At 45.0% G+C, this 27158-nt stretch overlaps 1 protein-coding gene across 1 annotated transcript in view; it reads left to right on the top strand.

Moving 5' to 3' along the window:
* LOC126144281 (uncharacterized) overlaps nt 1–26803 on the top strand; it is a 35892-nt gene extending 9089 nt beyond the window's left edge. The window contains exons 2-3 of the mRNA XM_049915482.1: nt 11482–11671; nt 26305–26803. Coding sequence (XP_049771439.1) covers nt 11482–11671; nt 26305–26420 — 306 coding nt within the window. The 3' untranslated portion in view covers nt 26421–26803. The remainder of the gene's footprint in view (nt 1–11481; nt 11672–26304) is intronic.
* Nucleotides 26804–27158: the final 355 nt, after the last annotated feature.

The following is a 27158-nucleotide window of genomic DNA, read 5'->3' as shown; positions in this document are numbered from 1 at the left end:
ACATAATGTGTAAGCACAAGACACGTGGGCTGTAATTGCAAAATATCATGATGCTTTCTCCATAGCCAAAAGATTCCGGTATAGTCCCGTTCGGATCTCCGGGAAAGGACTGCCAAGGGGGAGTTTACCATGAGACAGATATGGAACAACCTACGTCGGGATAACACTCTACGAGTTGGAGCTTGGCATTAGAGAAGTTTGAACGTAGTAGGAAAGCTAGAAAATTTGAGAAGGGAAATACAAAGGCTCAATCTAGTTATAGCGCGGGTCAGTAGAATTACATGGAAAGAAGATAAGGATCTCTGGTCAGATGAATATGGTTCTAGGCGCTCCTGTCCGGAACCGCGCTGCTGCTACGGTCGCAGGTTCGGATCCTGCCTCGGGCATGGGTGTGTGTGATGTCCTTAGGTTAGTTAGGTTTAATTAGTTCTAAGTTCTAGGGGACTGATGACCACAGCAGTTGAGTCCCATAGTGCTCAGAGCCATTTGAACCATTTTTTTCAGATGAATATACGCAATACCTGAAGCGACAGAAAATAGAAAGATAGGAGTATTACTTGTTATGAATAGGAAAGTGGGACAGAGAGTGAGCTACTTGAACAGATCAGTAATACAGTTGTTCTCATCAGTTTCAGTAGCAAACCATTGTCGACAACGATAGTTTTCAGGTACACATTTCAACATCACATGCAGAAGACGAAGTGATAAAGTATATAAATTTAATTCAGTATACAAAGGGAGATGAAAATCTAATAATCATGGGTGACTGGAAAGCAGTTGTAAGGGAAGGAATAGAAGAAAGGGTTAAGGGATGGTATGGGACTGACAGTAGGAATGGGCGACGAAAGAGACTAATTGAGTTATGAAATAAGTTTCAGGTGGTAACAGCGAATACGCTGTTCAAGACCCACAAGAGGAGGAAGCATACTAAGAAAAGTCCTAAAGACACACTGGAGGACGGGGGGATTCGAGCTGGATTACGTCATGGTCAGGAAAGATTCCGAAATTAGACAATGGATTGTAAGGCGTAGCCAGGAGCAAATATAGACTCCTATCAATATAGTAATGATGAAGAGTAGACAGAAGAAGAGAATCGCCTGGCAGACTCAGTGTGGAAGGAAATGGGATACTGAATTACTAAGGAATGACCAGACGCGCTTGAACTTCGCTGATGAAGTGGATAATGTGACAAGGAATACCAGAGCACGCAGTTCAGTTGAAGAGGAATAGACATCTCTTAAAAGGGCTACCGCAGGTGTTGGACACGCAGACGTAGGTAATAGGAAGGCAAATGAGAAGAAATCATGGCTAACAGAAGAAATAATTCAACTGGTCGATGAAACAAGGAAGTACAAAAATGTTCAGGAAAAGACAGGTATACAACAATATAGAATATGGGATACCCCCCTAATATCTTGTCAGAACTCCTTCTGCCCTGCGTAGTGCAACAACTCGACGTGGCAGGACACTAACAAGACGTTGGAAATCCCCTACAGAAATACTAAGCCATGCTGCCTCTATAGCCGTCCACTGTCCCAAAGCTGTTGCCGGTGCAGTATTCTGTGCACGGACTGAGCTCTAGATTATGGCCCAGACACGTTAGACTGGATTTGTGTTGGGCGATCTGGGTGGTCAAATCATTCGCTCGAATTGTCTCGAATGTTCTTCAGACCAATCATGAAAAATTGTGGCCTGGTGACATGGTTCAATGCCATCCATAAAAATAACATCTTTGTTTGGAAAAAATGAAGTCCTTCAATGGCTGCAGATGGTCTCCAAGTAGCCGAAAATCCAGTCCATTCCACGTTATCACAGCTCACACCACTATGGAGCCACCACCAGCTTGCACAGTGCCCTGTTGACAACCTGGGTCCATGGCTTCGTAGGATCTGTACTACACCCGTCTACGGTCCAGCTGATACGATCACGAGCACAGGAATGGCGTCGCAGGGGTTTGTGCTTTTAGCAAAGGCACTCACGTCGGTCGTCTGCTGCCATAGCCCATTAACGCCAGATTTCGCCGCACCGTCCAAACAGTTCCACAGTGATTTCTGCGTTTATTTCACGTAGTGTTGCTTGTCTCTTAGCACTGACAGCTGTATGCAAATGCTGCTGCTCTCGGTCGTTAAGTGAAGGCCGTCGGCCACTGTGTTGTCTGTAGTGAGAGGTAATGCCTGAAATTTTGTATTGTCGGGACACTCTTGACACTGTGGATATTGGAATATTTAATTCCGTAACGATTTCCGAAATGGAATGTCTCATGCGTGTAACTATCATTCCGCGTTCAATGTCTGTTCATTCCTTTCGTGCGGCCATAATCACGTCGGATACCTTTTCACACGAATCACTTGAGTAATAATGACAGCTCCGCTAATGCACCGCACTTTTATACTTTGTGTACGCGATACTACCACCATCTGTACATGTGCTTTTCGCTGTCCCAATAATTTTGTGACAGCAGTATAAATCCCTAGGAAATAAATGGGAAGTTTAGGGCAGCCAAGACGAAATGGCTGGAGGAAAGATGTGAAAAATCTAAAAAGAAATAATGGTTGGGAGAACAGGGTTACAATCCAGAAAAGTCAAAACAGTCTTCAGTGAAATTAAAAGTAAGGATGGTAACGTTAAGAGTGCAATCGGAACTCCACTGTTGCGCAGGGGAGGCAGCAGATAGGCGGAAAGAATACATTGAAGGCCTTTATGAAAAAATTAGAGTTCAGTATTAATGGCAGAATTTAAAAGAGCTGGGAGACTCTAGATAAAAGAAGACCAAAGATATATACAACATCTCATTGGAATTTTTAAAATCATTAGGGGAAGTGGTAACCAAAAGACTATTCAAGTTGGTGTGTAGAATCTTCGGCACTTGTGATATACCATCGGAGTTGCGGAAATGTATCATACACAGAATTTCAACAATAGCTAAGGCAGATCAGTGCGAGAACTACCGCACTATCAGCTAAACAGCTCAGGTATCCAAGTTCCTGACAAGAATAATGTACAGAAAAACGGGAAAGGAGATTGAAGTTCTGTCACATAATGATCATTTTGGCTTTATGAACAGTAAAGGCACCAGAAAGGCAGTTACGACGTTGCTCTTGGTTTTGGAAACAAGAATGAAGAAAAATCAAGATACGATCATAGGATTTGTCGACCTAGAAAAAACACGAAACGTGAAATGGTGCAAGGTGTTCGAAATTCGGAGAAAAACAGGGGTAAACTATAGGAATGATAGGTAATACACGATGTGTGCAAGGAGCAAGAGGGGACAACAAGATTGGAAGACCAAGAACGAAAGGTCGGATTCAAAGTGCGTTAGCCAGGGATGCTATATTTCGGCCCTATCCATCAGTCTTTCTATAGGTCGGTCGAATCGAGGCAGGGGACCAAACAGCGTGGTCATCGGTTCCATCTATCCATAGAAAAAGCAATGACCACTGACGGAAATAAAAGAACGGTTCGGTTCAAGAGCGGAATTAAAATTCACGATTAAATGATATCAACGATAAGATTCGCTGATAACTTTGCTATCCTCAGTAAAAGTCAAGAAATATTACAGGATCTGTTGAATGGAGTGAACAGTCTAATGAGTACAGAATTGAGAGTAAACCGGAAAAAGACAACAGTAATGAGAACTAGCAGAATTTAGAATATCAAGAAACTTCATATTAATATTGGTTATCAGGAGACAGACGAAGTTAAGGGATTCTGGTATGATGGAAGAGAAGTAACTCACGACGCACGAAGCAAGAACAGCATAAAAAAGCAGAGAAGCGCAGGCAAAGAGGACATTCCTGGCTGAGATAAGTGTACTGGTATAAAAAATACGCCTTAATTTCAGGAAGAAATTTCCTGTGCTGCGTTTCGAGCACAGCATTGTCTGACAGCGAATCATGGAGAGTAATAAAACCAGAAGAGAAGAGAATCGAAACGTTTGAGATGTAGTGTTACAGAAGAATGTTGAAAATTAGTTGGGCTGATAAGATAAGGAATGGATAGGTTTTCCGCAGAATCGACGAAGAAAGGAGAGTATGAAAAACACCGACGAAAAGAAGGGACAGGATGATAGCACATGTGTTGAAGCATCAGGTACTGGAGGGAAAAATGTAATGATTATCGGTTTGAGCTGTTGGTAAAATATTTATTTAAACAACTTGTTTCGCTCTACTGACCATCATCCAGGTTGTTAAAAGCATTTACAGCATCATATTAGGCGAATATGAAATCACTGACCGCAGGTAATAAAACCATGACTTTGTCACTGTTGTAACATCGTAATATAAATTAGACTGTCAGTATATGGACTGTGCTAGGCAGTACAAGTACTTGATCAGGAATCGGCGACGAAGGCCGGTGTACTGATGAGCCTGAGTGTGGATTTTAGGCGGTTTCTCACATCTGACTAGGTGAAACCGAGTTGATACCCAAGTCCGGCCTCAGGCGATTCAAAAATATTTAGTAACACGTTCGCACGCTTCACATGGATAACACTACAGGCAGACAGGGTGCACGTATTCCACCACGGGGGCTAACGGGTGGCAACAGGAAGGGCATCTGCCCACTCGTTAAATTAACCATGCCATATCGGAAATTAACCACTCCAACGCCACGTAGATGCAGAATAATGTCGGAAGGAGAAGATGAACAAGGAGAAGGAACCTGAGAGAAATATTCACAAAACTTTGTGTAAAGTCTGCGGACCAACTGCAGTCGACATTAACACTGCTGGTCGCTGGGTAGAAAGGATGTGACCACCACAAGGCTTTTCGACGGAGCTCCCAGATTTCCGGCGAGGTTAAATCCATTCACAGCTAGCACAACAGACATGTTGCAGTATACCGATGTTCTCAGTCCCAAAGATCGACGAACTACTGTCGCTTGGCGCTACTGCTGGGGAGGGGGGGGGGGGGGGTATTCCTATTCAGCACACAAGTTTGTTAACTTCTGAACACATCAAGAGACACGTCTGGACAGTGTTATCCCACTTACCCTACAGCCATGAAGTATCTCCCCGTACTTTCTCTTGTGTAAACCTTTAAAAGACAGCATTCGTAGAATAAGTTTGAATGTCGCGAGCTCCATCTTCTTATCTCGTGTGTTCTACTGAAAATCTCGTGCTTGTACTCTTGTTAACTTTATTATTACAGAGATCGCCTAAACTTTATTATTTTTTTAATTGGTCCTGTACGCAACAAATAACTTACTTGGTCTTTCTGCTGCCACTGCTTGATCTGCTGCATTCCATTATTTAACAAAAACATAAGAAACCTATTATTCATGCTGAGTGCATTGCATGTTCTGTATGGCGGCTCCTGCTGTTGTTGCGGCTGCTGCTGCTTACTACAACTACATATAATTCAAGAGAAAGAGTTTAGTCAAATCTAAACTCGATAAATGGTAACCCAAACAAGTAAGCCCTGTTTTCAAAAACTATATTCTGAAAGCGATTCTTTCTCATTCAATTAACAAAACGCTCGAAGCTCTTCGAACAATCGCTTCGTATGTAAATCTGCCTCCAGTGGCATTAAAACAGTATTACAAGTTAATCAAACTCTTGAGACCGACTGAAATACTTCTCAATTAAATACATAGTGAAACAATTCCCTGACAATTACAAAAGAAATCAATGACAAAAATCAATACTTAATCTATTCGCCCAACAATGGTTTTCCTTAAGAATTCAACTCCTATCATTATCAAAATTACCGTCTACTGCTACGCACATACACAAACCCTTTTCTTTAAATTAATAAGCGCGCTGCAAATTATAAAAAAATATCAACTCAATACCAAATCCTGTGTCACTGCTGGCGGACACGGCAGTACGGCAGCTCGGCGACAACCCCTCGCCCAACACACGTGCGCACCACAGCAGGCGGGCTCCTACACTGGTTTCCAAACTGCCACTAATTAATGCGTGCGCTGCGAAGCGCGACAACAATATCTTAAATTCCAGAACTTGTGTATGCACACTGTAGCCAACCTTTAAAACCTAAGTGAGTATTGCCAACTCTCAAGTTTTTAGGATGACGAAGTCGTGATTCGCGCAGTGAGGATATGGCTTCATGACCTGAACGTAGTCTAGTTCCTTCAGGGTACATGCGCTCTCGTATCGCGCTGGAGGAATGCCGTAGAACTGGAAGGAGATTACAGGAAAAATTACCATGTGTAGATAAAACCTCATTATTTCATGTGTGTAATTTGCATTTTGTGGAAGAAATAATCATTTTGGTAAGAAAAATTGGTTGTATTACATTCTGGGCAACTTTTGTATGTGGAAGGTTGCCTCGCCGCTAAAAATGAAACCCACATGGCATACATGGTCTAGTCTCATTAGTGTAACCACCAACTACGTTCGAATTCAACCTGCAATAAGCATTCGCAGGCGGCAGGTGGCAGCACTAGCAATGAAGGGTATATAAATCGTGTCGATGATGTTAGAAAATAGTGCAGTCGTTGTCGGTATGCGGAAACGGAGTTATTTATCTGACGTCCAAAAGTGCATGAACATTGGCATTCGAGTGAAGGATGGAAGCATTTCCGAAATGGCTAAGTTTGTAAAACGTCGCGTGCCACATTGATTAAAGTATACCGCGCATGGAAAAAAGGCGCTATCCAAAACTGGCGCCGAGGCTACTGTTGAGCACCGTGGGCCATAGATGACAGAAGCGAACGACGGCTGGAGATGTGTGCGGGCGTGCGGCCGAATACACGTACAACTGTCGAGCGACTGATCACCCAGATGAACCAACGGGCTAACAACAGTCTCCTTGACGACCATTCAGCGGACGTTGCTGCGTTATGGGCCTCCGCAGCAGGCGCCTGATTCTTTCACCCATGCTGACTGCTGTTCATCGGCGACGAAGGCGGGACTTTTCACACCATTATTGCAACTGGACGTCGACTGAGCGGCGACAGTTTTGGATGAATCACGTTTCGTGCTACATCGTCGGAAGGTCCAGGCCGGAGGAGGAAGTCTGGGGAATGTTTTCGTGACATTCCCTGGGTGATCTCGCCATTGTGGAAGGCACAGTGCATCAACAAAAGTACCCATCTGTCCTATGGGACCATGTCAACCCCTACGCTGCACTTGGTTTTTCCTCGGCGCGATGGTGTCTACCAGCAGGACAAGGGCTCGCCGTGTACGTGTGTTGTTCAAGGAGCACCAGGATGAGTTTACCGTAGTCCTCGGACCACCACAGTCCTCTGATTTAAACCGAATTGAGAATCTGTTTTTTATTTATTTATTTAATCGTATGGTGATTTTATACAATATACAGCTGATATAAGACAAGTGATTTTATACAATATACACTCCTGGAAATTGAAATAAGAACACCGTGAATTCATTGTCCCAGGAAGGGGAAACTTTATTGACACATTCCTGGGGTCAGATACATCACATGATCACACTGACAGAACCACAGGCACATAGAAACAGGCAACAGAGCATGCACAATGTCGGCACTAGTACAGTGTATATCCACCTTTCGCAGCAATGCAGGCTGCTATTCTCCCATGGAGACGATCGTAGAGATGCTGGATGTAGTCCTGTGGAACGGCTTGCCATGCCATTTCCACCTGGCGCCTCAGTTGGACCAGCGTTCGTGCTGGACGTGCAGACCGCGTGAGACGACGCTTCATCCAGTCCCAAACATGCTCAATGGGGGACACCTCCGGAGATCTTGCTGGCCAGGGTAGTTGACTTACACCTTCTAGAGCACGTTGGGTGGCACGGGATACATGCGGACGTGCATTGTCCTGTTGGAACAGCAAGTTCCCTTGCCGGTCTAGGAATGGTAGAACGATGGGTTCGATGACGGTTTGGATGTACCGTGCACTATTCAGTGTCCCCTCGACGATCACCAGTGGTGTACGGCCAGTGTAGGAGATCGCTCCCCACACCATGATGCCGGGTGTTGGCCCTGTGTGCCTCGGTCGTATGCAGTCCTGATTGTGGCGCTCACCTGCACGGCGCCAAACACGCATACGACCATCATTGGCACCAAGGCAGAAGCGACTCTCATCGCTGAAGACGACACGTCTCCATTCGTCCCTCCATTCACGCCTGTCGCGACACCACTGGAGGCGGGCTGCACGATGTTGGGGCGTGAGCGGAAGACGGCCTAACGGTGTGCGGGACCGTAGCCCAGCTTCATGGAGACGGTTGCGAATGGTCCTCGCCGATACCCCAGGAGCAACAGTGTCCCTAATTTGCTGGGAAGTGGCGGTGCGGTCCCCTACGGCACTGCGTAGGATCCTACGGTCTTGGCGTGCATCCGTGCGTCGCTGCGGTCCGGTCCCAGGTCGACGGGCACGTGCACCTTCCGCCGACCACTGGCGACAACATCGATGTACTGTGGAGACCTCACGCCCCACGTGTTGAGCAATTCGGCGGTACGTCCACCCGGCCTCCCGCATGCCCACTATACGCCCTCGCTCAAAGTCCGTCAACTGCACATACGGTTCACGTCCACGCTGTCGCGGCATGCTACCAGTGTTAAAGACTGCGATGGAGCTCCGTATGCCACGGCAAACTGGCTGACACTGACGGCGGCGGTGCACAAATGTTGCGCAGCTAGCGCCATTCGACGGCCAACACCGCGGTTCCTGGTGTGTCCGCTGTGCCGTGCGTGTGATCATTGCTTGTACAGCCCTCTCGCAGTGTCCGGAGCAAGTATGGTGGATCTGACACACCGGTGTCAATGTGTTCTTTTTTCCATTTCCAGGAGTGTACATATGATATGAGACAAGATTAAACCTTAAAGTCCGTGCTTTTCAACCAATTAATTATGCTAGGTGTGAGACTGAACAAGTCGTCGGGAATTTCAGGATATGAATGAAGTGGACAGCGTTGGGCTAGACGTTCAATTGTCTGCTCTTCTGGATTACATTCACACATTGGTGAACTGATCCAGCCCGATTTGTACAGTCGTGGACAAAACGAGCGAGACCCCTCGCCTTTTCGTTATGCTGATCCGCACAGCTTTAAAGTCTGCTACTCAGCATAACCGGCAAGGTGACGAAGTGCTACCAACATACTACGCACAGGCGTGAAATTGACAAACTATCCGAACTTTGTCAGACTGTTTTCAATCATGTGTATGACTATATTAATGCTGATTAGTGTGTCTTCATCGCCTTGCCTTGCCTTGCCTGTTATGCTGTGCAGCAAACTTCAAAGCTGAGCGTATCAGCATAACGAAAAGGCGAGGGGTCTCGCTCGTTTTGTCTACGACTGTACCTGAAGTAGCTACAACAACAATGTCCAGTTCTTAACCTGTTGAGGCGGCACCAGAGGCTCCTCGGTAGATCAAAACCTTTTGGATTCTTTGTGGGATCAAGGTCCCAATGTTTTTGTTGAACATTCATGTTTCCAGCTTTCATTTAGGTCAAAACCATCTGCGATGAGTTGCCCTGCAGTAACACTTGCTGGTCTTCTTGATCGCAATCGTTGCTGTGGCGGATGACAGAATTCCTGGTGCAGTGGTAGAGAGAGTGATGCAGAAATTTTCTTGGTCTCCCTCAGTACAGCTTGTTTCCGCCTCGAGTGAGGTGGAGGGATGTGACTCAATACAGGTAGCCAGTGGCATGGGGTTGATTTGATGCAACCAGTAATGCAGCGCATTGTGTCGTTCAGTTTTGTGTCTACCTTCTTCACATGAGAATCTGTGGATCTACCTGATCGGGCTGTTGGCGCCATGTATCTTCATCTGACAAACCTAGCACAGCTGACCATGTCACTGGAGTCGGTGCCTTCCAAAAAAGCATTTACTCTCTTCCTGCACGTCACGTAGCGGTCCGCACTGCAAAAGGTTGGCTCAAATGGCTCTGAGCACTATGGGACTCAACTGCTTAGGTCATAAGTCCCCTAGAACTTAGAACTACTTAAACCTAACTAACCTAAGGACAGCACACAACACCCAGCCATCACGAGGCAGAGAAAATCCCTGACCCCGTTGGGAATCGAACCCGGGAACCCGGGCGTGGGAAGGGAGAACGCTACCGCACGACCACGAGATGCGGGCTGCAAAAGGTAGTTTTCAGGCTTTTGAGTGGTGGCCACGTTAACGTGACTGGACAGTGTGTCCATGCCTCCACGGCTTCCTGCATTGTCGTAAATAATCCATACGTTTGATTTAGTTTCCAGTTACAATTCCTACAAATCTGAATTACGTACGATCTAATTCACAGCCTTGTTTTGATAACGCGCCAAACCGTTATTCGTCGCATCTGTAGTTGCTTTCTGGCTTCGTACGTCAAAACACGCGGCCTACTTCGGGGGAAAGACTAGTTCTTTCAACGTTTTGTGCTGACACACGTGGCGCCGGTACTTTTTCCTTTGTGATAACATACTAGTTCTTCAAACAAACGATGCTATCTGCTCATTTGTCTTTCTCTCGTTCACTTGCGCCTTTATCCCGCCGTTGCGCAGGGTCGGCGTGGTTAAGTACGAATTTGGCAATGTCACTGTTAAGGGGTGGCCGGATGCACTTCCTGCCGCCACAAAGCTGCTCATTTGTATAGTTTGTAAGTAGGCTGTTTAGATTTTTATATTGGTAATGCCACGTAGCGCTCTGTATGAAAATCACTGGCTGTGCTGTGTGCAGTCTGTGGCTAGTTTGCATTGTTGTCTGCCATTGTAGTGTTGGGCAGAGGCAGTTGGAGGTGAGCCGCCAGCAGTGGTGGATGTGGGGAGAGAGATGGCGGAGTTTTGTAATTTGTCATGAACTACTATATATATTATGATTATTAAGGTAAATACATTGTTTGTTCTCTATTAATATCTTTCATTTGCTAACTATCCCTATCAGTAGTTAGTGCCTTCCGTAGTTTGAATCTTTTATTTAGCTGGCAGTAGTGGCGCTCGCTGTATTGCAGTAGTTCCAGTAACGAAGATTTTTGTGAGGTAAGTGATTTGTGAAAGGTATAGGTTAATGTTAGTCAGGGCCATTCTTTTGTAGGGATTTTTGAAAGTCAGATTGCGTTGCGCTAAAAATATTGTGTGTCAGTTTAAGCACAGTCGTGTATAAATTGTTCTAAGGGGACGTTTCAAGTTGCCTAAATCTTCTTTGCATGGTGGAGACAGAAGGACGTTTATTAAATTCTGACACGAAGAATGTCTTAAGCATTGGATTTTCACATACGAGACGGAGCTTTCCACTTAAGTATAACCGCGCATGCGCCAGTTGCCTATTCCTTGCACTTGGGAAACGATCTAAATCGTGAACCTTCTTTCTACATTCTCTCCAAGTATACGGCTGTATTGCCTTTTCATTAAATAGTCATAGCTGTTTGTAGCCACTGCATTCATTCTCGGTTTCCACGTATTCAAATGCATCGTCCTCTTCAGTAATTGAACGGGACGGGCGTTGAGTTCTCGACTGGTGACAGACCATTCGCTATCTTTAGTAGGAATGTACCTGATGCCTCTGGCTACTGGGTGTTACCTAAGGAGCCCGATATGTGCTGTCGTTGCAGGTGGCAGTGAAAGTAGCAGCGATGTTTGCGGTGCTGGCAGTGGCTGTTCAGCCATCAGCAGCCCAGAGTGGGAAGTGCGACGTGGTGCGGTGTGCCAACCCCAGGCAGGAAGAGTGCGGCCCAGCTGGTGGTGTCTTCATACAGGCAGACCGCGTCACCAGGTGCTGCGACGCCTGTGTCAAATACGTAGGCAAGTAGACGACACAGCATAATTTTGACGCCATTTCTGCCTTCGTCTCATAATGAGCAGGTATTAGCGTCGACGAAAATGCTGTTTCTTCTCCATTTGTTATGGTGTCTGTAAGGTACAGTCTTCCACTCCACTCTGTTTCCTTACTGAATTGTGTTTTTGTTTTTCCTAGAAATTCCGAATATGCATCTCTCCACTGCTCGCTGATCATTTGTCTCATTAACTGACCTTGTCGTCGCCTCGTATAAGCCAACGCTATTAATACGCTGACGAAAAATTTTACGTTTCAGCCATATTGGAATTTTCATTTTGAAAAATATTTACCAACAACGTGCCTGACTATTTTTACTCTTCTATTTATATATCTGTTACTGTCCTTCCAGTCTTCTTCAACTATGATAAGCACAGAAATTCATCAGGTCGCGTTGGTTTCATTTGTAGGTTGTACTATTTTCACTTTTTCTTCCATTTCCGCAACACTCTTTTCAAGTTGCTGTCATATGTATAGCCTTCCTTTCTTTGTTTAGAATGGCTTGCCATGTGAGTTTTTTATGTTCATACAGCTGCTTGTATTCCCCCCAAAGGTTTCTTAATTAGTCCTATTAGCGGCATCTAATCTTCTCGTAGTCATACATTCTTCTACACATCTGCAGTCCTCCTTTAGCAACTGCTGCTTTTTCCATTTTGTACTATCGGTAAATTACGATTTTTAGACACCTGTATTCTTTTTTGCCTTTCAAATTTGGTGCAATTTTATATTTTCTTCTTCCGTCAGTCAAATTTAATATTTCCTTTGATATCCAAGCACTTTTACTGAGCACTGTGTTTTAACACAATTGTTCCTCTGATGTCCTTACTACTTTTTTCTCTGAATGCTTAATCTTCTATTGCATATCTATCGCTCACTTTAGTAAGTTTCTGTATAATGCTCCACTGAAGCTTTAGCTTCAACTTATCCAGGTCCTGTCTCCTTTATTTCCTGCCTTTCCGCCGTTTCTTTTTCTGTCCGCTACGTCTTCAAATGCACTAAATACGAAAACTCGTAAACTCATTCAGTTACTCCCTTTATAAATTGTATTGCTGTCCCTTTGGTGTCTTGATTACATATTACTTTAGACCTATGCTAGTTAATTTTGAGGTCTATTTTTAAAGACAGTCTTTTAAGCTCTTACATTAGAGGAAAACAGCGCAGAGTCATCAGCAAAAACGAAGGTGATTCGGCAATGTCCATTTACTCGTATTTCTTCTTAGTTTTCTCAGTTTAGCATGTAGCTATTTCTCCACTTCCTTGCTGGCAATCTAGCAGTCGTCCTTATTGTCTTCCATAATCCTCTGGTCACTGTATTCGTATTTCTCTTATTGAAATGTGCAGCAAACCTCACTCTGGCGTTTTACGGGAGTTTTCTCGTACTGCATTATAAAAACAGGGCCACTAACAGGAAGGCAACCTATTAAATAGCGCGTTGCTCAGTATTATGGTGTATGCTTTAATAAGATAACAAAATGTGGAAACTTTATCTTATGAACAGTGTCATTATTGGTTTCGATGGCGATATATTATTGCTTTCAATTATAGATCTGGGATTGCACTGTGTTCAATATATACTTAAATGGACAATCTGGGATATGAACTCTGCAAATTTCAAAGTCCTCCAGTTCAAGTGAACAGGTTACAACAGATATTGGGCCCGTGTGCTATAGGTCTTTTTTCTTTAATTTTTGGCGTTAGTATTGATCCATCTAGGAGAAATCTGGAGTATGCAAGAGCAGTTGAATTATTTTGCATATTCCTGTAAGCAGCAGGAAGTTCACTTACCTTCTTAATCTGAGTCAACTCTCGGGGAAGAGGTTCAGTCCTATGTAGACTATTTATATTTAGGAATTTTCTTGGTTTTCTGAATTTAATGGTGAAAAATCCACTGAGCAGTACAGCGAAAACTGTATTTTACTTTAAAGTAAAGGTTTTCTTCACAAATGTATGCTTGTGTATCAAGAAGTTCATAAAAACCAGTATTTCTGTTGTCGTTGCTTACGGAATTTAATGTTCACCTTTGTCTTCCTAAACCGCTAGAGGAGAGCACTGGGCAGGTTCTTCACCATACGTGACCACCTTTTTGTCATCCCCATCCATTCATTCTACGCAACAGTCAGTGCTATGACATGCACCTAAGTTTTCCACATTGTTATTCACACAAGTACTATGTGTTCCAATCGCCGCGTTAGCACATAACGAGTAGTGTTTTGAAAATTATTTAAGAGTCTTGCTAATAACACCTATTCCCAGAATTTCTCACCGACTGACTTGGCTCACAGTTTAAGAGACTACGAGGAGCTAACAACAGCAGACAAGTTAACACTCAAATCCATAAATGAATCATTCCCGTATTGGAAAGCGACTTATGTACTCACTGGTACTGGTTAACTATGGTGACCCGTAGATAGCCAATATGGCTGAATTACGCTAACCAGCTAATGGATAGCAATCGTCGGATAAAGTAAGGTCATCTACAGCTTCCCAGTTGCCATGGTGTCTTGGGTGATTCATCTAAACCTGTCGATATCGTTTTACGCAACCCTCAATGTTATGTATGCCTTGACCGAGCGAGGTGGCGCAGTGGTTAGCACACTGGGCTCGCATTCGGGAAGACGACGGTTCAATCCCGTCTCCGGCCATCCTGATTTAGGTTTTCCGTGATTTCCCTAAATCGCTTCAGGCAAATGCCGGGATGGTTCCTTTGAAAGGGCACGGCCGATTTCCTTCACCATCCTTCCCTCACCCGAGCTTGTGCTCCGTCTCTAATGACCTCGTTGTCGACGGGACGTTAAACACTAATCACCACCACCACTATGTATGCCTTCAAAAAACAAGTGCGAGATTCTCATATTCTCTCATTAGCTACTCGCAACAATTAGTCCTACAGGAAAATTGAACGGAACCTTTTTGTAGGAAATTTAATGTAGTTAAATTATATACTGGGATGCGTATTCGCTGGAGGCCAAAGATTTTCGAGTTACTCAAGAGAAACGTATGAAAGTAAACTTCAAAGGCACCGCCATGCCCAAAATCATCCCTCAATAGTAGGGATTTCGGGTATGGTGTTCGTGGCACTCCCTCCTACCACCGTACAAAAATTTCCGACTACATTAACTACTCCCAATATTCCACTTTTTTGGTGTCTATTGATTGGGCTATTACGCCATCAGCATAGCCGGCTATTTCGTTAACATTATTAATTTAAACGTGCCCGTAAGGTAATGAAAGAAAAACTATATTTGTAAACTTCACGCTAAAACTAATTGCTTTGAAAATTAGATCTAAATTTAACATTTACAAGCACAGTAGTTGCGTAGTCAGAACGCCTGAGGAGTACAAAGATGTAATTTTTTATTTTGTGCTGTTAAAATTCATAAAATTGTAGGTAAAATTTACACAGGTGCCAATTTTAAAATTTGTAGGGGTTTGACTAAGCCGATGTCGTAATAAGGCCAGTCAATGAAAATCAAAAAAAGATCGAATGTGGCAAACAAATAATGCAGTCGCAAATTTTTGTGCAAAGGTAGGAGAGAGCAGACGAACAATATACTAAAAATCCTGACTGATGCTGGCTGAGAGTGGACTGGGGGTCCGTTTGAAGGACACTTTTGTACGTTTCTTTCTTTTTTAATAACTGAGAAACTGTGGTCTCTGGCGAAAAGGTATCCCGACACCAAATTAAAATACATTAAATTTCCTACAAAAAGTACTTTTCTTTTGTTCTTTAGTACTAATACACTCCTGGAAATGGAAAAAAGAACACATTGACACCGGTGTGTCAGACCCACCATACTTGCTCCGGACACTGCGAGAGGGCTGTACAAGCAATGATCACACGCACGGCACAGCGGACACACCAGGAACCGCGGTGTTGGCCGTCGAATGGCGCTAGCTGCGCAGCATTTGTGCACCGCCGCCGTCAGTGTCAGCCAGTTTGCCGTGGCATACGGAGCTTCATCGCAGTCTTTAACACAGGTAGCATGCCGCGACAGCGTGGACGTGAACCGTATGTGCAGTTGACGGACTTTGAGCGAGGGCGTATAGTGGGCATGCGGGAGGCCGGGTGGACGTACCGCCGAATTGCTTACCACGTGGGGCGTGAGGTCTCCACAGTACATCGATGTTGTCGCCAGTGGTCGGCGGAAGGTGCACGTGCCCGTCGACCTGGGACCGGACCGCAGCGACGCACGGATGCACGCCAAGACCGTAGGATCCTACGCAGTGCCGTAGGGGACCGCACCGCCACTTCCCAGCAAATTAGGGACACTGTTGCTCCCGGGGTATCGGCGAGGACCATTCGCAACCGTCTCCATGAAGCTGGGCTACGGTCCCGCACACCGTTAGGCCGTCTTCCGCTCACGCGCCAACATGGTGCAGCCCGCCTCCAGTGGTGTCGCGACAGGCGTGAATGGAGGGACGAATGTAGACGTGTCGTCTTCAGCGATGAGAGTCGCTTCTGCCTTGGTGCCAATGATGGTCGTATGCGTGTTTGGCGCCGTGCAGGTGAGCGCCACAATCAGGACTGCATACGACCGAGGCACACAGGGCCAACACCCGGCATCATGGTGTGGGGAGCGATCTCCTACACTGGCCGTACACCACTGGTGATCGTCGAGGGGACACTGAATAGTGCACGGTACATCCAAACCGTCATCGAACCCATCGTTCTACCATTCCTAGACCGGCAAGGGAACTTGCTGTTCCAACAGGACAATGCACGTCCGCATGTATCCCGTGCCACCCAACGTGCTCTAGAAGGTGTAAGTCAACTACCCTGGCCAGCAAGATCTCCGGATCTGTCTCCCATTGAGCATGTTTGGGACTGGATGAAGCGTCGTCTCACGCGGTCTGCACGTCCAGCACGAACGCTGGTCCAACTGAGGCGCCAGGTGGAAATGGCATGGCAAGCCGTTCCACAGGACTACATCCAGCATCTCTACGATCGTCTCCATGGGAGAATAGCAGCCTGCATTGCTGCGAAAGGTGGATATACACTGTACTAGTGCCGACATTGTGCATGCTCTGTTGCCTGTGTCTATGTGCCTGTGGTTCTGTCAGTGTGATCATGTGATGTATCTGACCCCAGGAATGTGTCAATAAAGTTTCCCCTTCCTGGGACAATGAATTCACGGTGTTCTTATTTCAATTTCCAGGAGTGTAGTTTGTGCACGGCGAGGACGAGAGTATGAAAATCTCGCGCGTGGTTTTTCACGGGCAAAATAACACTGCGGCTCACATGCAACGACATCGGCAGGGGTAGCTGAATAGCCCTGTCTTTAGAAGCTTTGGAGTACCACCTGCACAAACCGTTATTTCTACAGGGTGTACCAGTACGCCATCACCAAACTTTCAGAGGTTGTCCAGGGATACATTCAGGTTATTTTGGTATAAGAAACCCAAGGTCTCCAGCGGTTCGTTACAGAATAATAATGTCATTATGAGTTATTCCGTTTGTTACCACGATCGCCCCCGTTGCTGTGAAAATACCTTCATAACAGTGAAGAAACCTATAGCGTGCAATAACCAAAATATACAACACAAAACATTGAGTCATGCAACAACCTGCAGGTGAAACACTGTATTGTGATGTGGTTTCCCTCTCTTCGGCAATAGCTCACCATAGCAGCGTTGTTCCGCTCTTCCATTGCACTCAGTGCCCGGGTGAATACCATGCGAGGGGCTGGCATTCGCTTCTTGGCCGCGTCGGAAATTTTCTCCCCTCGGGAACAGGATATTGTTTTGTCTTCAACATAATTTCATCTTCATCGATAGACAAATCGCCGCAGTGGCGTCAACTAAAAAGACTTCCGGCCAACGACCGTTCTATCCTACAGGAGGCCCTGACCATGTGCACATTTCATTCGTTTTTATTCCATTCAGTGAAACCATACACGAGGTGTATATCGACCAATTCCTCATCAGTAGCCGGCCGGGGTGACCGAGCGGTTCTAGGCGCTACAGTCTGGAACCGCGCGACCGCTACGGTCGCAGGTTCGAATCCTGCCTCGGGCATGGATGTGTGTGATGTCTTTAGGTTAGTTAGGTTTAAGTAGTTCTAAGTTCTAGGGGACTGATGACCTCAGCAGTTAAGTCCCATAGTGCTCAGAGCCATTTTTGAGCCTCATCAGTAAACATATCCATACAAGCGTGTATCACTGTTAACGTACAAATAACGGTGCCGGAAAAACAAATCCAGGATAGAGCTGCGCAGTACTGAATGCAAGCTTCAAGACGGGGTTGTAAGTGGGTATTACTGTCGTCAACAGCGAGCGAATGGAAACGAGACAGAAAGCGCATACAGTCGACGTCTGCTGTGATGTGCACTATTTCCAGTGAGATGCCAGACTACTTGGAGGATGTTCCTTTGGCAATACAACGTTGAATGTACGTACTTTCACCACGACGGAACTCCTGCACCTTCCGTACGGCTAGTGACACAGTACCTCACTGAAAAGTGTCCTGTGCGTTGGATCGGTCGCTAGGGAGTCATTTCTTGGCCACCGAGCTCATTCAGTCTTACCCCATTAGATTACTGTTTGTGGGATTGGCTTAAGAGCGAACAGTATAAGCGCAGAATGGACACAAAAGAGTAATTTATCACTCGTATTTTATATGCCTGTGCTCAAGTAAACGATGATACGAATGAGCTCAGATCAGCAACACAGCAGCTGTCTACAACAGTTGCAAGATACATTGCTGTTGGCGGTGGAATTGTTGAACATCTTTTGTGAGGAAACGTACAGAATTATACAAAACATGAGATCCCAATGATACATTTAGTATCACCTGCTTTTGTCTGTTCCCCATTGTTCTCATTAATTTCCTCGGAAATTGTTACGAACAGGACATATGTTCTTACCACGTTTTTCGTTCAGAATCACTAATACTATTACCTCTCAACGCATGTATTTTCCTCCTGACGCACCTTGTATATAGGATGGCCACAAACAATCTGAAAAGTTTGTAAGGGAGTAGCGTGAGAGGATGAAAAGAGAAATAACTGTTGAGAAAAAGATGCGATACGTTGCGCCGTTTCCGAGTTATTTATCACTGAACTTGACCAATCATATCACCGTGCGCGCGAGTTCAAGCAGCCTGTCACAGACACTGTCGCAGCACTTGTTCTTCTTTTGGGTTCCTCAAACCGAACGAAAGTAGCTTTTGCTCAACTAGTTCAAATTTATCACGCCCGAAAAAGGCCGAGTTTAACTGTTAATGAGCTTTTGAACAACTGCTAACTCATGGATGCAGAGATGTCTGCGGTCTACCGCATTCTAGCGCGTGCAAGTGTTTGAATTTGTTCGTGCAACGATCTGATTGCCTATATTCAGTGCTAATCAACTCGGAAATGGCGCAACGTATCGAAATTCTTCTTAACAATTATTTCTCAGCACAATCTACCCTGCAACACCCTTACAGGTTTTTCAGGCTGCTTCTGGCCACCCTTTATTACAAGTCACGCTTTCGTAACTATCCTCTGAGGTATTCTCGAAGTCAGTATTTAGGCCTTCTCTCCGTCATTTTAGAACAGGAGCTTGTTTGATCGCTTACAGAATAGACGACTTTGGTCAGTAATCAGTCCTTCTCTCAGTAATTTTCGTATCTATGCTTGTTTGATCCCTTACAGAACAGACGACTTTCGTTTACCTACGTCGGACCAAAACCTTTAGGCTTAAGATCGCTCAGCAAAGCTTGGCTTTCGAATTCATTGAAACTTCTCATATTTCTCTCCTCCACTCATTTTGTGCAGTGCAGAGTACAGCGTAGCTCGTTTTTTACCCACTCAAAAAAAAAAAAAAAATCAACGTTCCGGGCAAGCCATGTACTCATGAACTTGGAATACGGCAGCAAACTATGTGGTAGATTTTTGCGGGGGCGGCCACGTTTCAGACTTTACCGTCTGCGCGTCGTGCAACAGTTCAAACGGGGAGATGGCTGGTGTGGTGTCACCGCCAGACACCACACTTGCTAAGTGGTAGCTTTAAATCGGCCGCGGTCCATTAGTACATGTCGGACCCGCGTGTCGCCACTGTCAGTAATTGCAGACCGAGCGCCACCACCCGGCAGATCTAGAGAGACGTACTAGCACTCGCCCCAGTTGTACGACGACTTTGCTAGCGACTACACTGACGAAGCCTTTCTCTCATTAGCCGAGAGATAGTTAGAATAGCCTTCAGCTAAGTCCATGGCTACGACCTAGCAAGGCGCCATTAACCATTTCTAGAGAGAGTCTCACTTGTATCATCAAGAATGCTGTATACAAATGATGGATTAAAGTTAAGTATTCCAGCAGCTACGTACTTTTCTTTATAGCATTCTTTACGTATCCTGTTCCAGACCTCACGCCAGTCAGCGTTAGATTATAGCGTGCATTTCGGCCTCCTCTAACTACAAGGTGTTGGCACATCTGCCAACACATCAGCTGGTACCTTCACTTTGGCATCCAAACGTAGGATGCACTTGAAGTGAACATTTCACCTCCAAGCTGATATTCACCGACAAAGCAACCTTCCATTTATCCGGTAAGGTCAGGCTCCATTTCAGACTTGAAATTAAAATGTTCTGGAAAGTCTTGGAACCCCTGGGAGCGCTATCTTTCCAGCATCAGTCTTCCAACAAGACGACCTCATTGGAGCATGACGTTGTGGTGAAGATGTGGCTCTGTTCCCTGGCACTCCCCCCCCCCCCCCCCGCTCTCCCTCTCTTCTCTTCCTCTCCCACTCCCCTCCCCCTCCCTCCCCAATGCTGTCTCACCTAACACCTTGTAACTTTTCCTACTAGAGGTACATTAAGTACCACGGTTACGTAGACCCACTGCCTACAATACTGGAATGGCTGAGAGAACACGTCACCGCTGCTGTATCTGTTCCAGCGTAACGATAAGCGCCGGCACGAAGACGAAGAACGCCAGTACAGAGGAGGCTGTGAGACGATGTCAGCCAATAGGCCGCTGACAAGGGCCGCACCACGACAGTAGTGGCCTCTATACGAAGAGAATATAAGCACCGCTCCTGCTAGCCCCGGCCGGACAGTGGAAAACGAACACTAATAGACCTGACATTAGACGAGGCCATAGAAGAGCGTCATCCTAACTGTTACACTGACAAGGGAACCTCCCCATCGCACCCCCCTCAGATTTAGTTATAAGGTGGCACAGTAGATAGGCCTTGAAAAACTGAACAAAGATCAATCGAGAAAACAGGAAGAAGTTGTGTGGAACTATGAAAAAAAAATTAGCAAAATATACATCTACATGTACATGTCTACTCTGCAATTCAAATTTAAGTGCTTGGCAGAGGGTTCATCGAACCACAACCATACTATCTCTCTACCATTCCACTCCCGAACAGCGCGCGGGAAAAACGAACATCTAAACCTTTCTCTTCGAGCTCTGATTTCTCTTATTTTATTTTGATGATCATTCCTACCTATGTAGGTTGGGCTCAACAAAATATTTTCGCATTCGGAAGAGAAAGTTGGTGACTGAAACTTCGTAAATAGATCTCGCCGCGACGAAAAACGTCTTTGCTTTAATGACTTCCATCCCAGCTCGCGTATCATATCTGCCACACTCTCTCCCCTATTACGTGATAATACAAAACGAGCTGCCCTTTTTTGCACCCTTTCGATGTCCTCCGTCAATCCCACCTGGTAAGGATCCCACACCGCGCAGCAATATTCTAACAGAGGACGAACGAGTGTAGTGTAAGCTGTCTCTTTAGTGGACTTGTTGCACCTTCTAAGTATCCTGCCAATGAAACGCAACCTTTGGCTCGCCTTCCCCACAATATTATCTATGTGGTCTTTCCAAGTGAATTGTTCGTAATTTTAACACCCAGGTACTTAGTTGAATTGACAGCCTTGAGAATTGTACTATTTATCGAGTAATCGAATTCCAACGGATTTCTTTTGGAACTCATGTGGATCACCTCACACTTTTCGTTATTTAGCGTCAACTGCCACCTGCCACACCATACAGCAATCTTTTCTAAATCGCTTTGCAACTGATACTGGTCTTCGGATGACCTTACTAGACGGTAAATTACAGCATCATCTGCGATCAGCCTAAGAGAACTGCTCAGATTGTCACCCAGGTCATTTATATAGATCAGGAACAGCAGAGGTCCCAGGACGCTTCCCTGGGGAACACCTGATATCACTTCAGTTTTACTCGATGATTTGCCGTCTATTACTACGAACTGCGACCTACCTGACAGGAAATCACGAATCCAGTCGCACAACTGAGACGATACCCCATAGGCCCGCAGCTTGATTAGAAGTCGCTTGTGAGGAACGGTGTCAAAAGCTTTCCGGAAATCTAGAAATACGGAATCAACTTGAGATCCCCTGTCGATAGCGGCCATTACTTCGTGCGAATAAAGAGCTAGCTGCGTTGCACAAGAACGATGTTTTCTGAAACCATGCTGATTACGTATCAATAGATCGTTCCCTTCGAGGTGATGCATAATGTTTGAATACAGTATATGCTCCAAAACCCTACTGCAGACCGACGTCAATGATATAGGTCTGTAGTTCGATGTATTACTCCTACTACCCTTCTTAAACACTGGTGCGACCTGCGCAATTTTCCAATCTGTAGGTACAGATCTATCGGTGAGCGAGCGGTTGTTTATGATTGTTAAGTAGGGAGCTATTGTATCAGCGTAATCTGAAAGGAACCTAATCGGTATACAATCTGGACCTGAAGACCTGCCCGTATCAAGCGTTTTGAGTTGCTTCGCAACCCCTAAGGTATCTATTTCTAAGAAACTCATGCTAGCAGCTGTTCGTGTTTCGAGTAGTCCATGTGCAAGATATGCAACGTCAAGGATAACGTGGGTTGAGGAGCGCCGTGGTTCAGTGGTTAGCGTGAGCAGCTGCGGAACGAGAGGTCCTTGGTTCAAGTCTTCCCTCGAGCGAAAATATTAATTTTTTACTTTCAGACAATTATTATCTGTCATGTGACGCACATGCGTCACCAGTGTCGTATAGAATATATCAGACGTGTTTTCCTCTGGAGGAATCGGTTGACCGATGACCTTGCGATCAAATGTTTTCGTTTCCCATTGGCACGTCCTTTCGTCTACTAATCGCACGGTTTTGCGGTGCGCTCGCAAAACACAGACACTAAACTTATTACAGTGAGCAAAGACGTCAATGAACGAACGGACACATCATAACTTTGCGAAAATAAAGAAAGTGAAATTTTCACTCAAGTGAATACTTGAACCAAGGACCTCTCCTTCCGCAGGTGCTCACGCTGACCACGGGACCACGGCGCTCCAGAGCTCAGATTATCATTGATGTTGCATATCATGCGCATGGACTACTCAGTTTATATATTTTGCTTATTTTTTTCGTAGTTCCACACAACTTCTTCCTGTTTTCTCGATTGATCTGTGTTGAGTTTTTCAAGGCCTATCCACTGTGCCAACTTATAACTAAATCTGAGGGGGTTGCGATGGGGAGGTTCCCTTGTGAGAATTGTGCGTTGTATCAGTTGCTTACATGGACATTGTGTATAGCGAAGAACATTATTTGCATTTCGCCAGTCGCTTGCGACACGTTCTTGTAAACCAAAGTTAAGTATTGACAATCTACTTTAATGTAATAAAAACGATTAATGTGATTTGCCTGAATTGTTGTACAGCTGTCCGACAAACCAGCATCCTTTAGGCAGTCTGTAAGAAACAAATGGGCAGGACCCCACATTGACCCCATCCTCATCGCCAATGTGAGGTCCTGCCCCACTGATTTGTTAACTTTCGTAACCATACTTGCTATAATGACTTCATGATCGCTAATCCCCGTTTCTATACTGACGTCGTCGATAAGGTCAGCCCTCTTTTCGCCGGCCGCGGTGGTCTAGCGGTTCTAGGCGCGCAGTCCGGAACCGCGCGACTGCTACGGTCGCAGGTTCGAATCCTGCCTCGGGCATGGATGTGTGTGATGTCCTTAGGTTACTTAGGTTTAAGTAGTTCTAAGTTCTAGGGGACTGATGACCACAGATGTTACGTCCCATAGTGCTCAGAGCCATTTGAACCTCTTTTCGCTACAAGGCCTAAGATATTTCCACTGCGTGTAGGCTGTCGAACTAGCTGCTAAAAACAGTTTTCAGGAAACGTGTTCAAAAGTACTTCGCATGACTGTCTGTATTCCCTGCAGTGAATCCGTAGACATCCCAGGCTATAATCGGTAGGTTAAAGTCGCCTCCAACTAGCGATGCATGATCTGAGTATTTACGCGCTACTGACCATACACATTCTTTGAATGATTCTAGAACTGACACAGTAGAATCGGGTGGCTGGTAAAATCATCCAACGTACGTCTGTTATACGAGACCAGATGCCTTCACGGTCATACTCAACTTCGACCTCAACAGAGACAATAATTTTGTCAGCTGCAATGAACACTGCTCCTCCTATGGCCTCTAATCTGCCTTGCCGATGTACGTTCCATTACTCGCTCAATATCTCGGAGCTTTCTACTTCGGGTTTCAACCAGATCTCGGTCCCGCTTGGCCGTGTGTGTGTGTGACCAAAGGAGCAAACATAGAACATTTGTAGAGTGCAAGAAGTAATATTGGTGAATTTAGGATTCTATTCACGCATCAGTCATATTTGTACCCCTGCTGACTGTTCGCCCCCGGTAGCTGAATGGTAGCCGGCACGGCAGCTCAGCGTGTTCTGTCAGAGGGTTTACCAACCCTCTGTAATAAAGAAACTGAGTGAATGAATCACTAACGAACTTCGTCGGGCGTCATGGGACGTCCGCCACGAACAATTGTAACGAACTATAACGAACAAAATGAGATAAAAAAAAATGGCCAGCACGACAGAATGTCAATCCTAAGGGCCCGTGTTCGATTCCCGGCTGGGTCGGATATTTTCTCCGCTCAGGGACTGGGTGTTGTGTTGTCATAATCATCATCATCATTTCATCCCCATCGACGCGCAAGTCGCTGAAGAGGCGTCAGATCGAAAGACTTGCACTCGGCGAACGGTCTACCCGACGGAGGCCCTCATCACACGACGACCCGCTGAGTTCCAGGCTTTGCCCTGGTATGTGTGTATCTGAATTCTGTTAGTCCCTCTCCTCCTTTCCCCCCTCTCTGTCCTCGGCCCTCTTTCTTTCCATTTCCCCCTCTTTCCTCTCTCTCTCCGTGTCCATCTCCTCCTCTCTTTGGCCATCTCTTCCTTCCCTCATATCTCGTGAACTATGTGTCGTACAACGATATTCAGCACAATATGTGACTACTGTCTGCTTACGCGCGAATACGGTTAGTAGCGAAAAAGTAATGAATGTTAACGTCATGACGTCATGCCTGGTACGGCGGTTTTGCTACATGAACTGCGACAATGAAGTAAGCGATAAACTTTTTTTCTTTTCATTATTACGTAGGGGGTGTCAGCGAGAAACTTTCGTAAAGGTTTGGAATTATGCATAAAATTTGTTGCAAGTCTCTTAAGTGCTCTCGTTCTCAAATACTGAATGAATAAAATTTAGATATTTGCGCGTCGTGGATTACACTTACTTTTTACCCCCATCCCTCTGATAGGTAGGTGGTCCTTATCCCCAAAGCGACTCTTTCCAGACAATAACTGATATATGTACCGAGTTTGGTTGAAATCGGTCCCGTGGTTTCGGAGAAGATGTGGAACATACATACATACTTACGTTTTTTTAATATGTATAAATATATTTTTTTTCCGTGACCCGATTTTGATGAAATGTAGCCTATACGGTGCCCTATCTATGCTGAAATTACTAGTGAAAACTCCATAAAAATCCGTCTAGTAGTTTCGGATATTAGCTTTCTCAGTCAAGAAAAAAAGGAAGTTTCAGCAAAATTTTTAATCACGATATCTTTTTTACCCGTGCTGCGACTTTGATGTACTAAAGCCTGTACAGTGTCCCAAACTATGCTCAAGTTACCTGAAAAAAAAAAACCATAAAAATTCGTCTAGTAGTTGATAAGCGTGTTCAAAGACAAACAGTCTCGACGGTTTTACAGATTTGTTATTAATATAGATATAACGCTTGGAAAATACACAGCTTTGAAAACGAATGAATCATTTATAGTAGCCCAGTGTTGCAATACTCGCGGACTTATATGGGACACTAATTCCCTTTCATTAATATGTCCAAACATGCTAGCTCCATTCTGCTATTGTGGAATGTCTCCACGTCGACCTATATTACTACGCTGATTCCATACAGCAAACTGACACAAACACACACACACACACACACACACACACACACACACACACACACACAGTCTCACTGCGACGTACTGTACGGGGAGGTGGAGTCACGTGACAGCTTGTTCATGTTATGCACCATCTGTTAATTCTCTAAAGCGAGCTGTGTGCTCTTTTGAGGATGTCACTAATATTTTAGCCAGTAAGCTTTCCTTCCTTCATGTTACAGCTTTTCGGTGCTGTTAACATAGAATGAATTCAAATTGGAATAACACGACGTTTATATCCAGCGTTTCTTCATTCCTATGCAGAAGGTTTTTCAGTCCTTAAAAATGACACTGTCCGAGAGCGTAGCTGCAGGTGGGACTGAACCTGCGTGTGTTGTTGTGTTGCAGGTGAGGGCGAGAAGTGTGGTGGCAGCCTCGTAAACATACCGGTGCCCACATGCCGTGCCGGCCTTCACTGTGACTCCGAGAGCAGCCTGTGTGTGCGCGCTGTGGGCACCGCCTAATGAGATCCGGCGCTGTTTCCCCCCTGACAGCAGTCAACAAGCCGCAAATGGAGCATCCGCCGTCAATGCGCAGATTGCTCTTTTAACCCAAGGACTGCCGAGTTATTTTAGATTCCATGGAGCACCAACAAAGGACAAAATTTGCCCGTGTTACGAGAGGCTATATGCCTTGTAATATGAATTTATTATATGAGATTGTATTTCCAATATGGGGTCAGTAAAAAAGTGCTCAATGACCTTATAACTAAAAACGCAATGTTTGGAACAAATAAAGTGTCCAAATACTATTTATATTTATCTTTGATGAAATGTAACTGGAAAAAGTGGTCAAAACTCGGATAATGAAAGTTTGTACAAAATAGAAACATAAAGTCCTTAGTTGAATACACAATGTGTCCAGAATTATTATACACTCTACGATCTAATAACTCACTAATACACTTTTGTCCTTTATGAAAATTTTCAAAAACAGCAATAGTAACAGTTGCCCAAATATTGGTTACGATGTACTGAAAACTTTCAAGAAATACTCCTCAATCGGAGAAGTTACTGTCATTTATGGATGATATTTACCCTTTGAACACAAAATGGTTGATTCTAAATGTCTCTCACACAGACAGCGATCGCCTCTGCCTCAAGTTAACTTTCTTTTTGAGGTGTTATCTCTCTGGTTAGTTGCATTCTTCAAGCGTATGTAACATCTTAATTTCCTAAGTGGTTTGTCATTTGTATTAATTT

This window comes from Schistocerca cancellata, chromosome 2 (assembly GCF_023864275.1).
Source record: "Schistocerca cancellata isolate TAMUIC-IGC-003103 chromosome 2, iqSchCanc2.1, whole genome shotgun sequence".
Classification (NCBI taxonomy): domain Eukaryota; kingdom Metazoa; phylum Arthropoda; class Insecta; order Orthoptera; family Acrididae; genus Schistocerca; species Schistocerca cancellata.
Note: the sequence above shows the minus strand (reverse complement) of the source record. Positions and strands in the feature narration are given on the sequence as shown.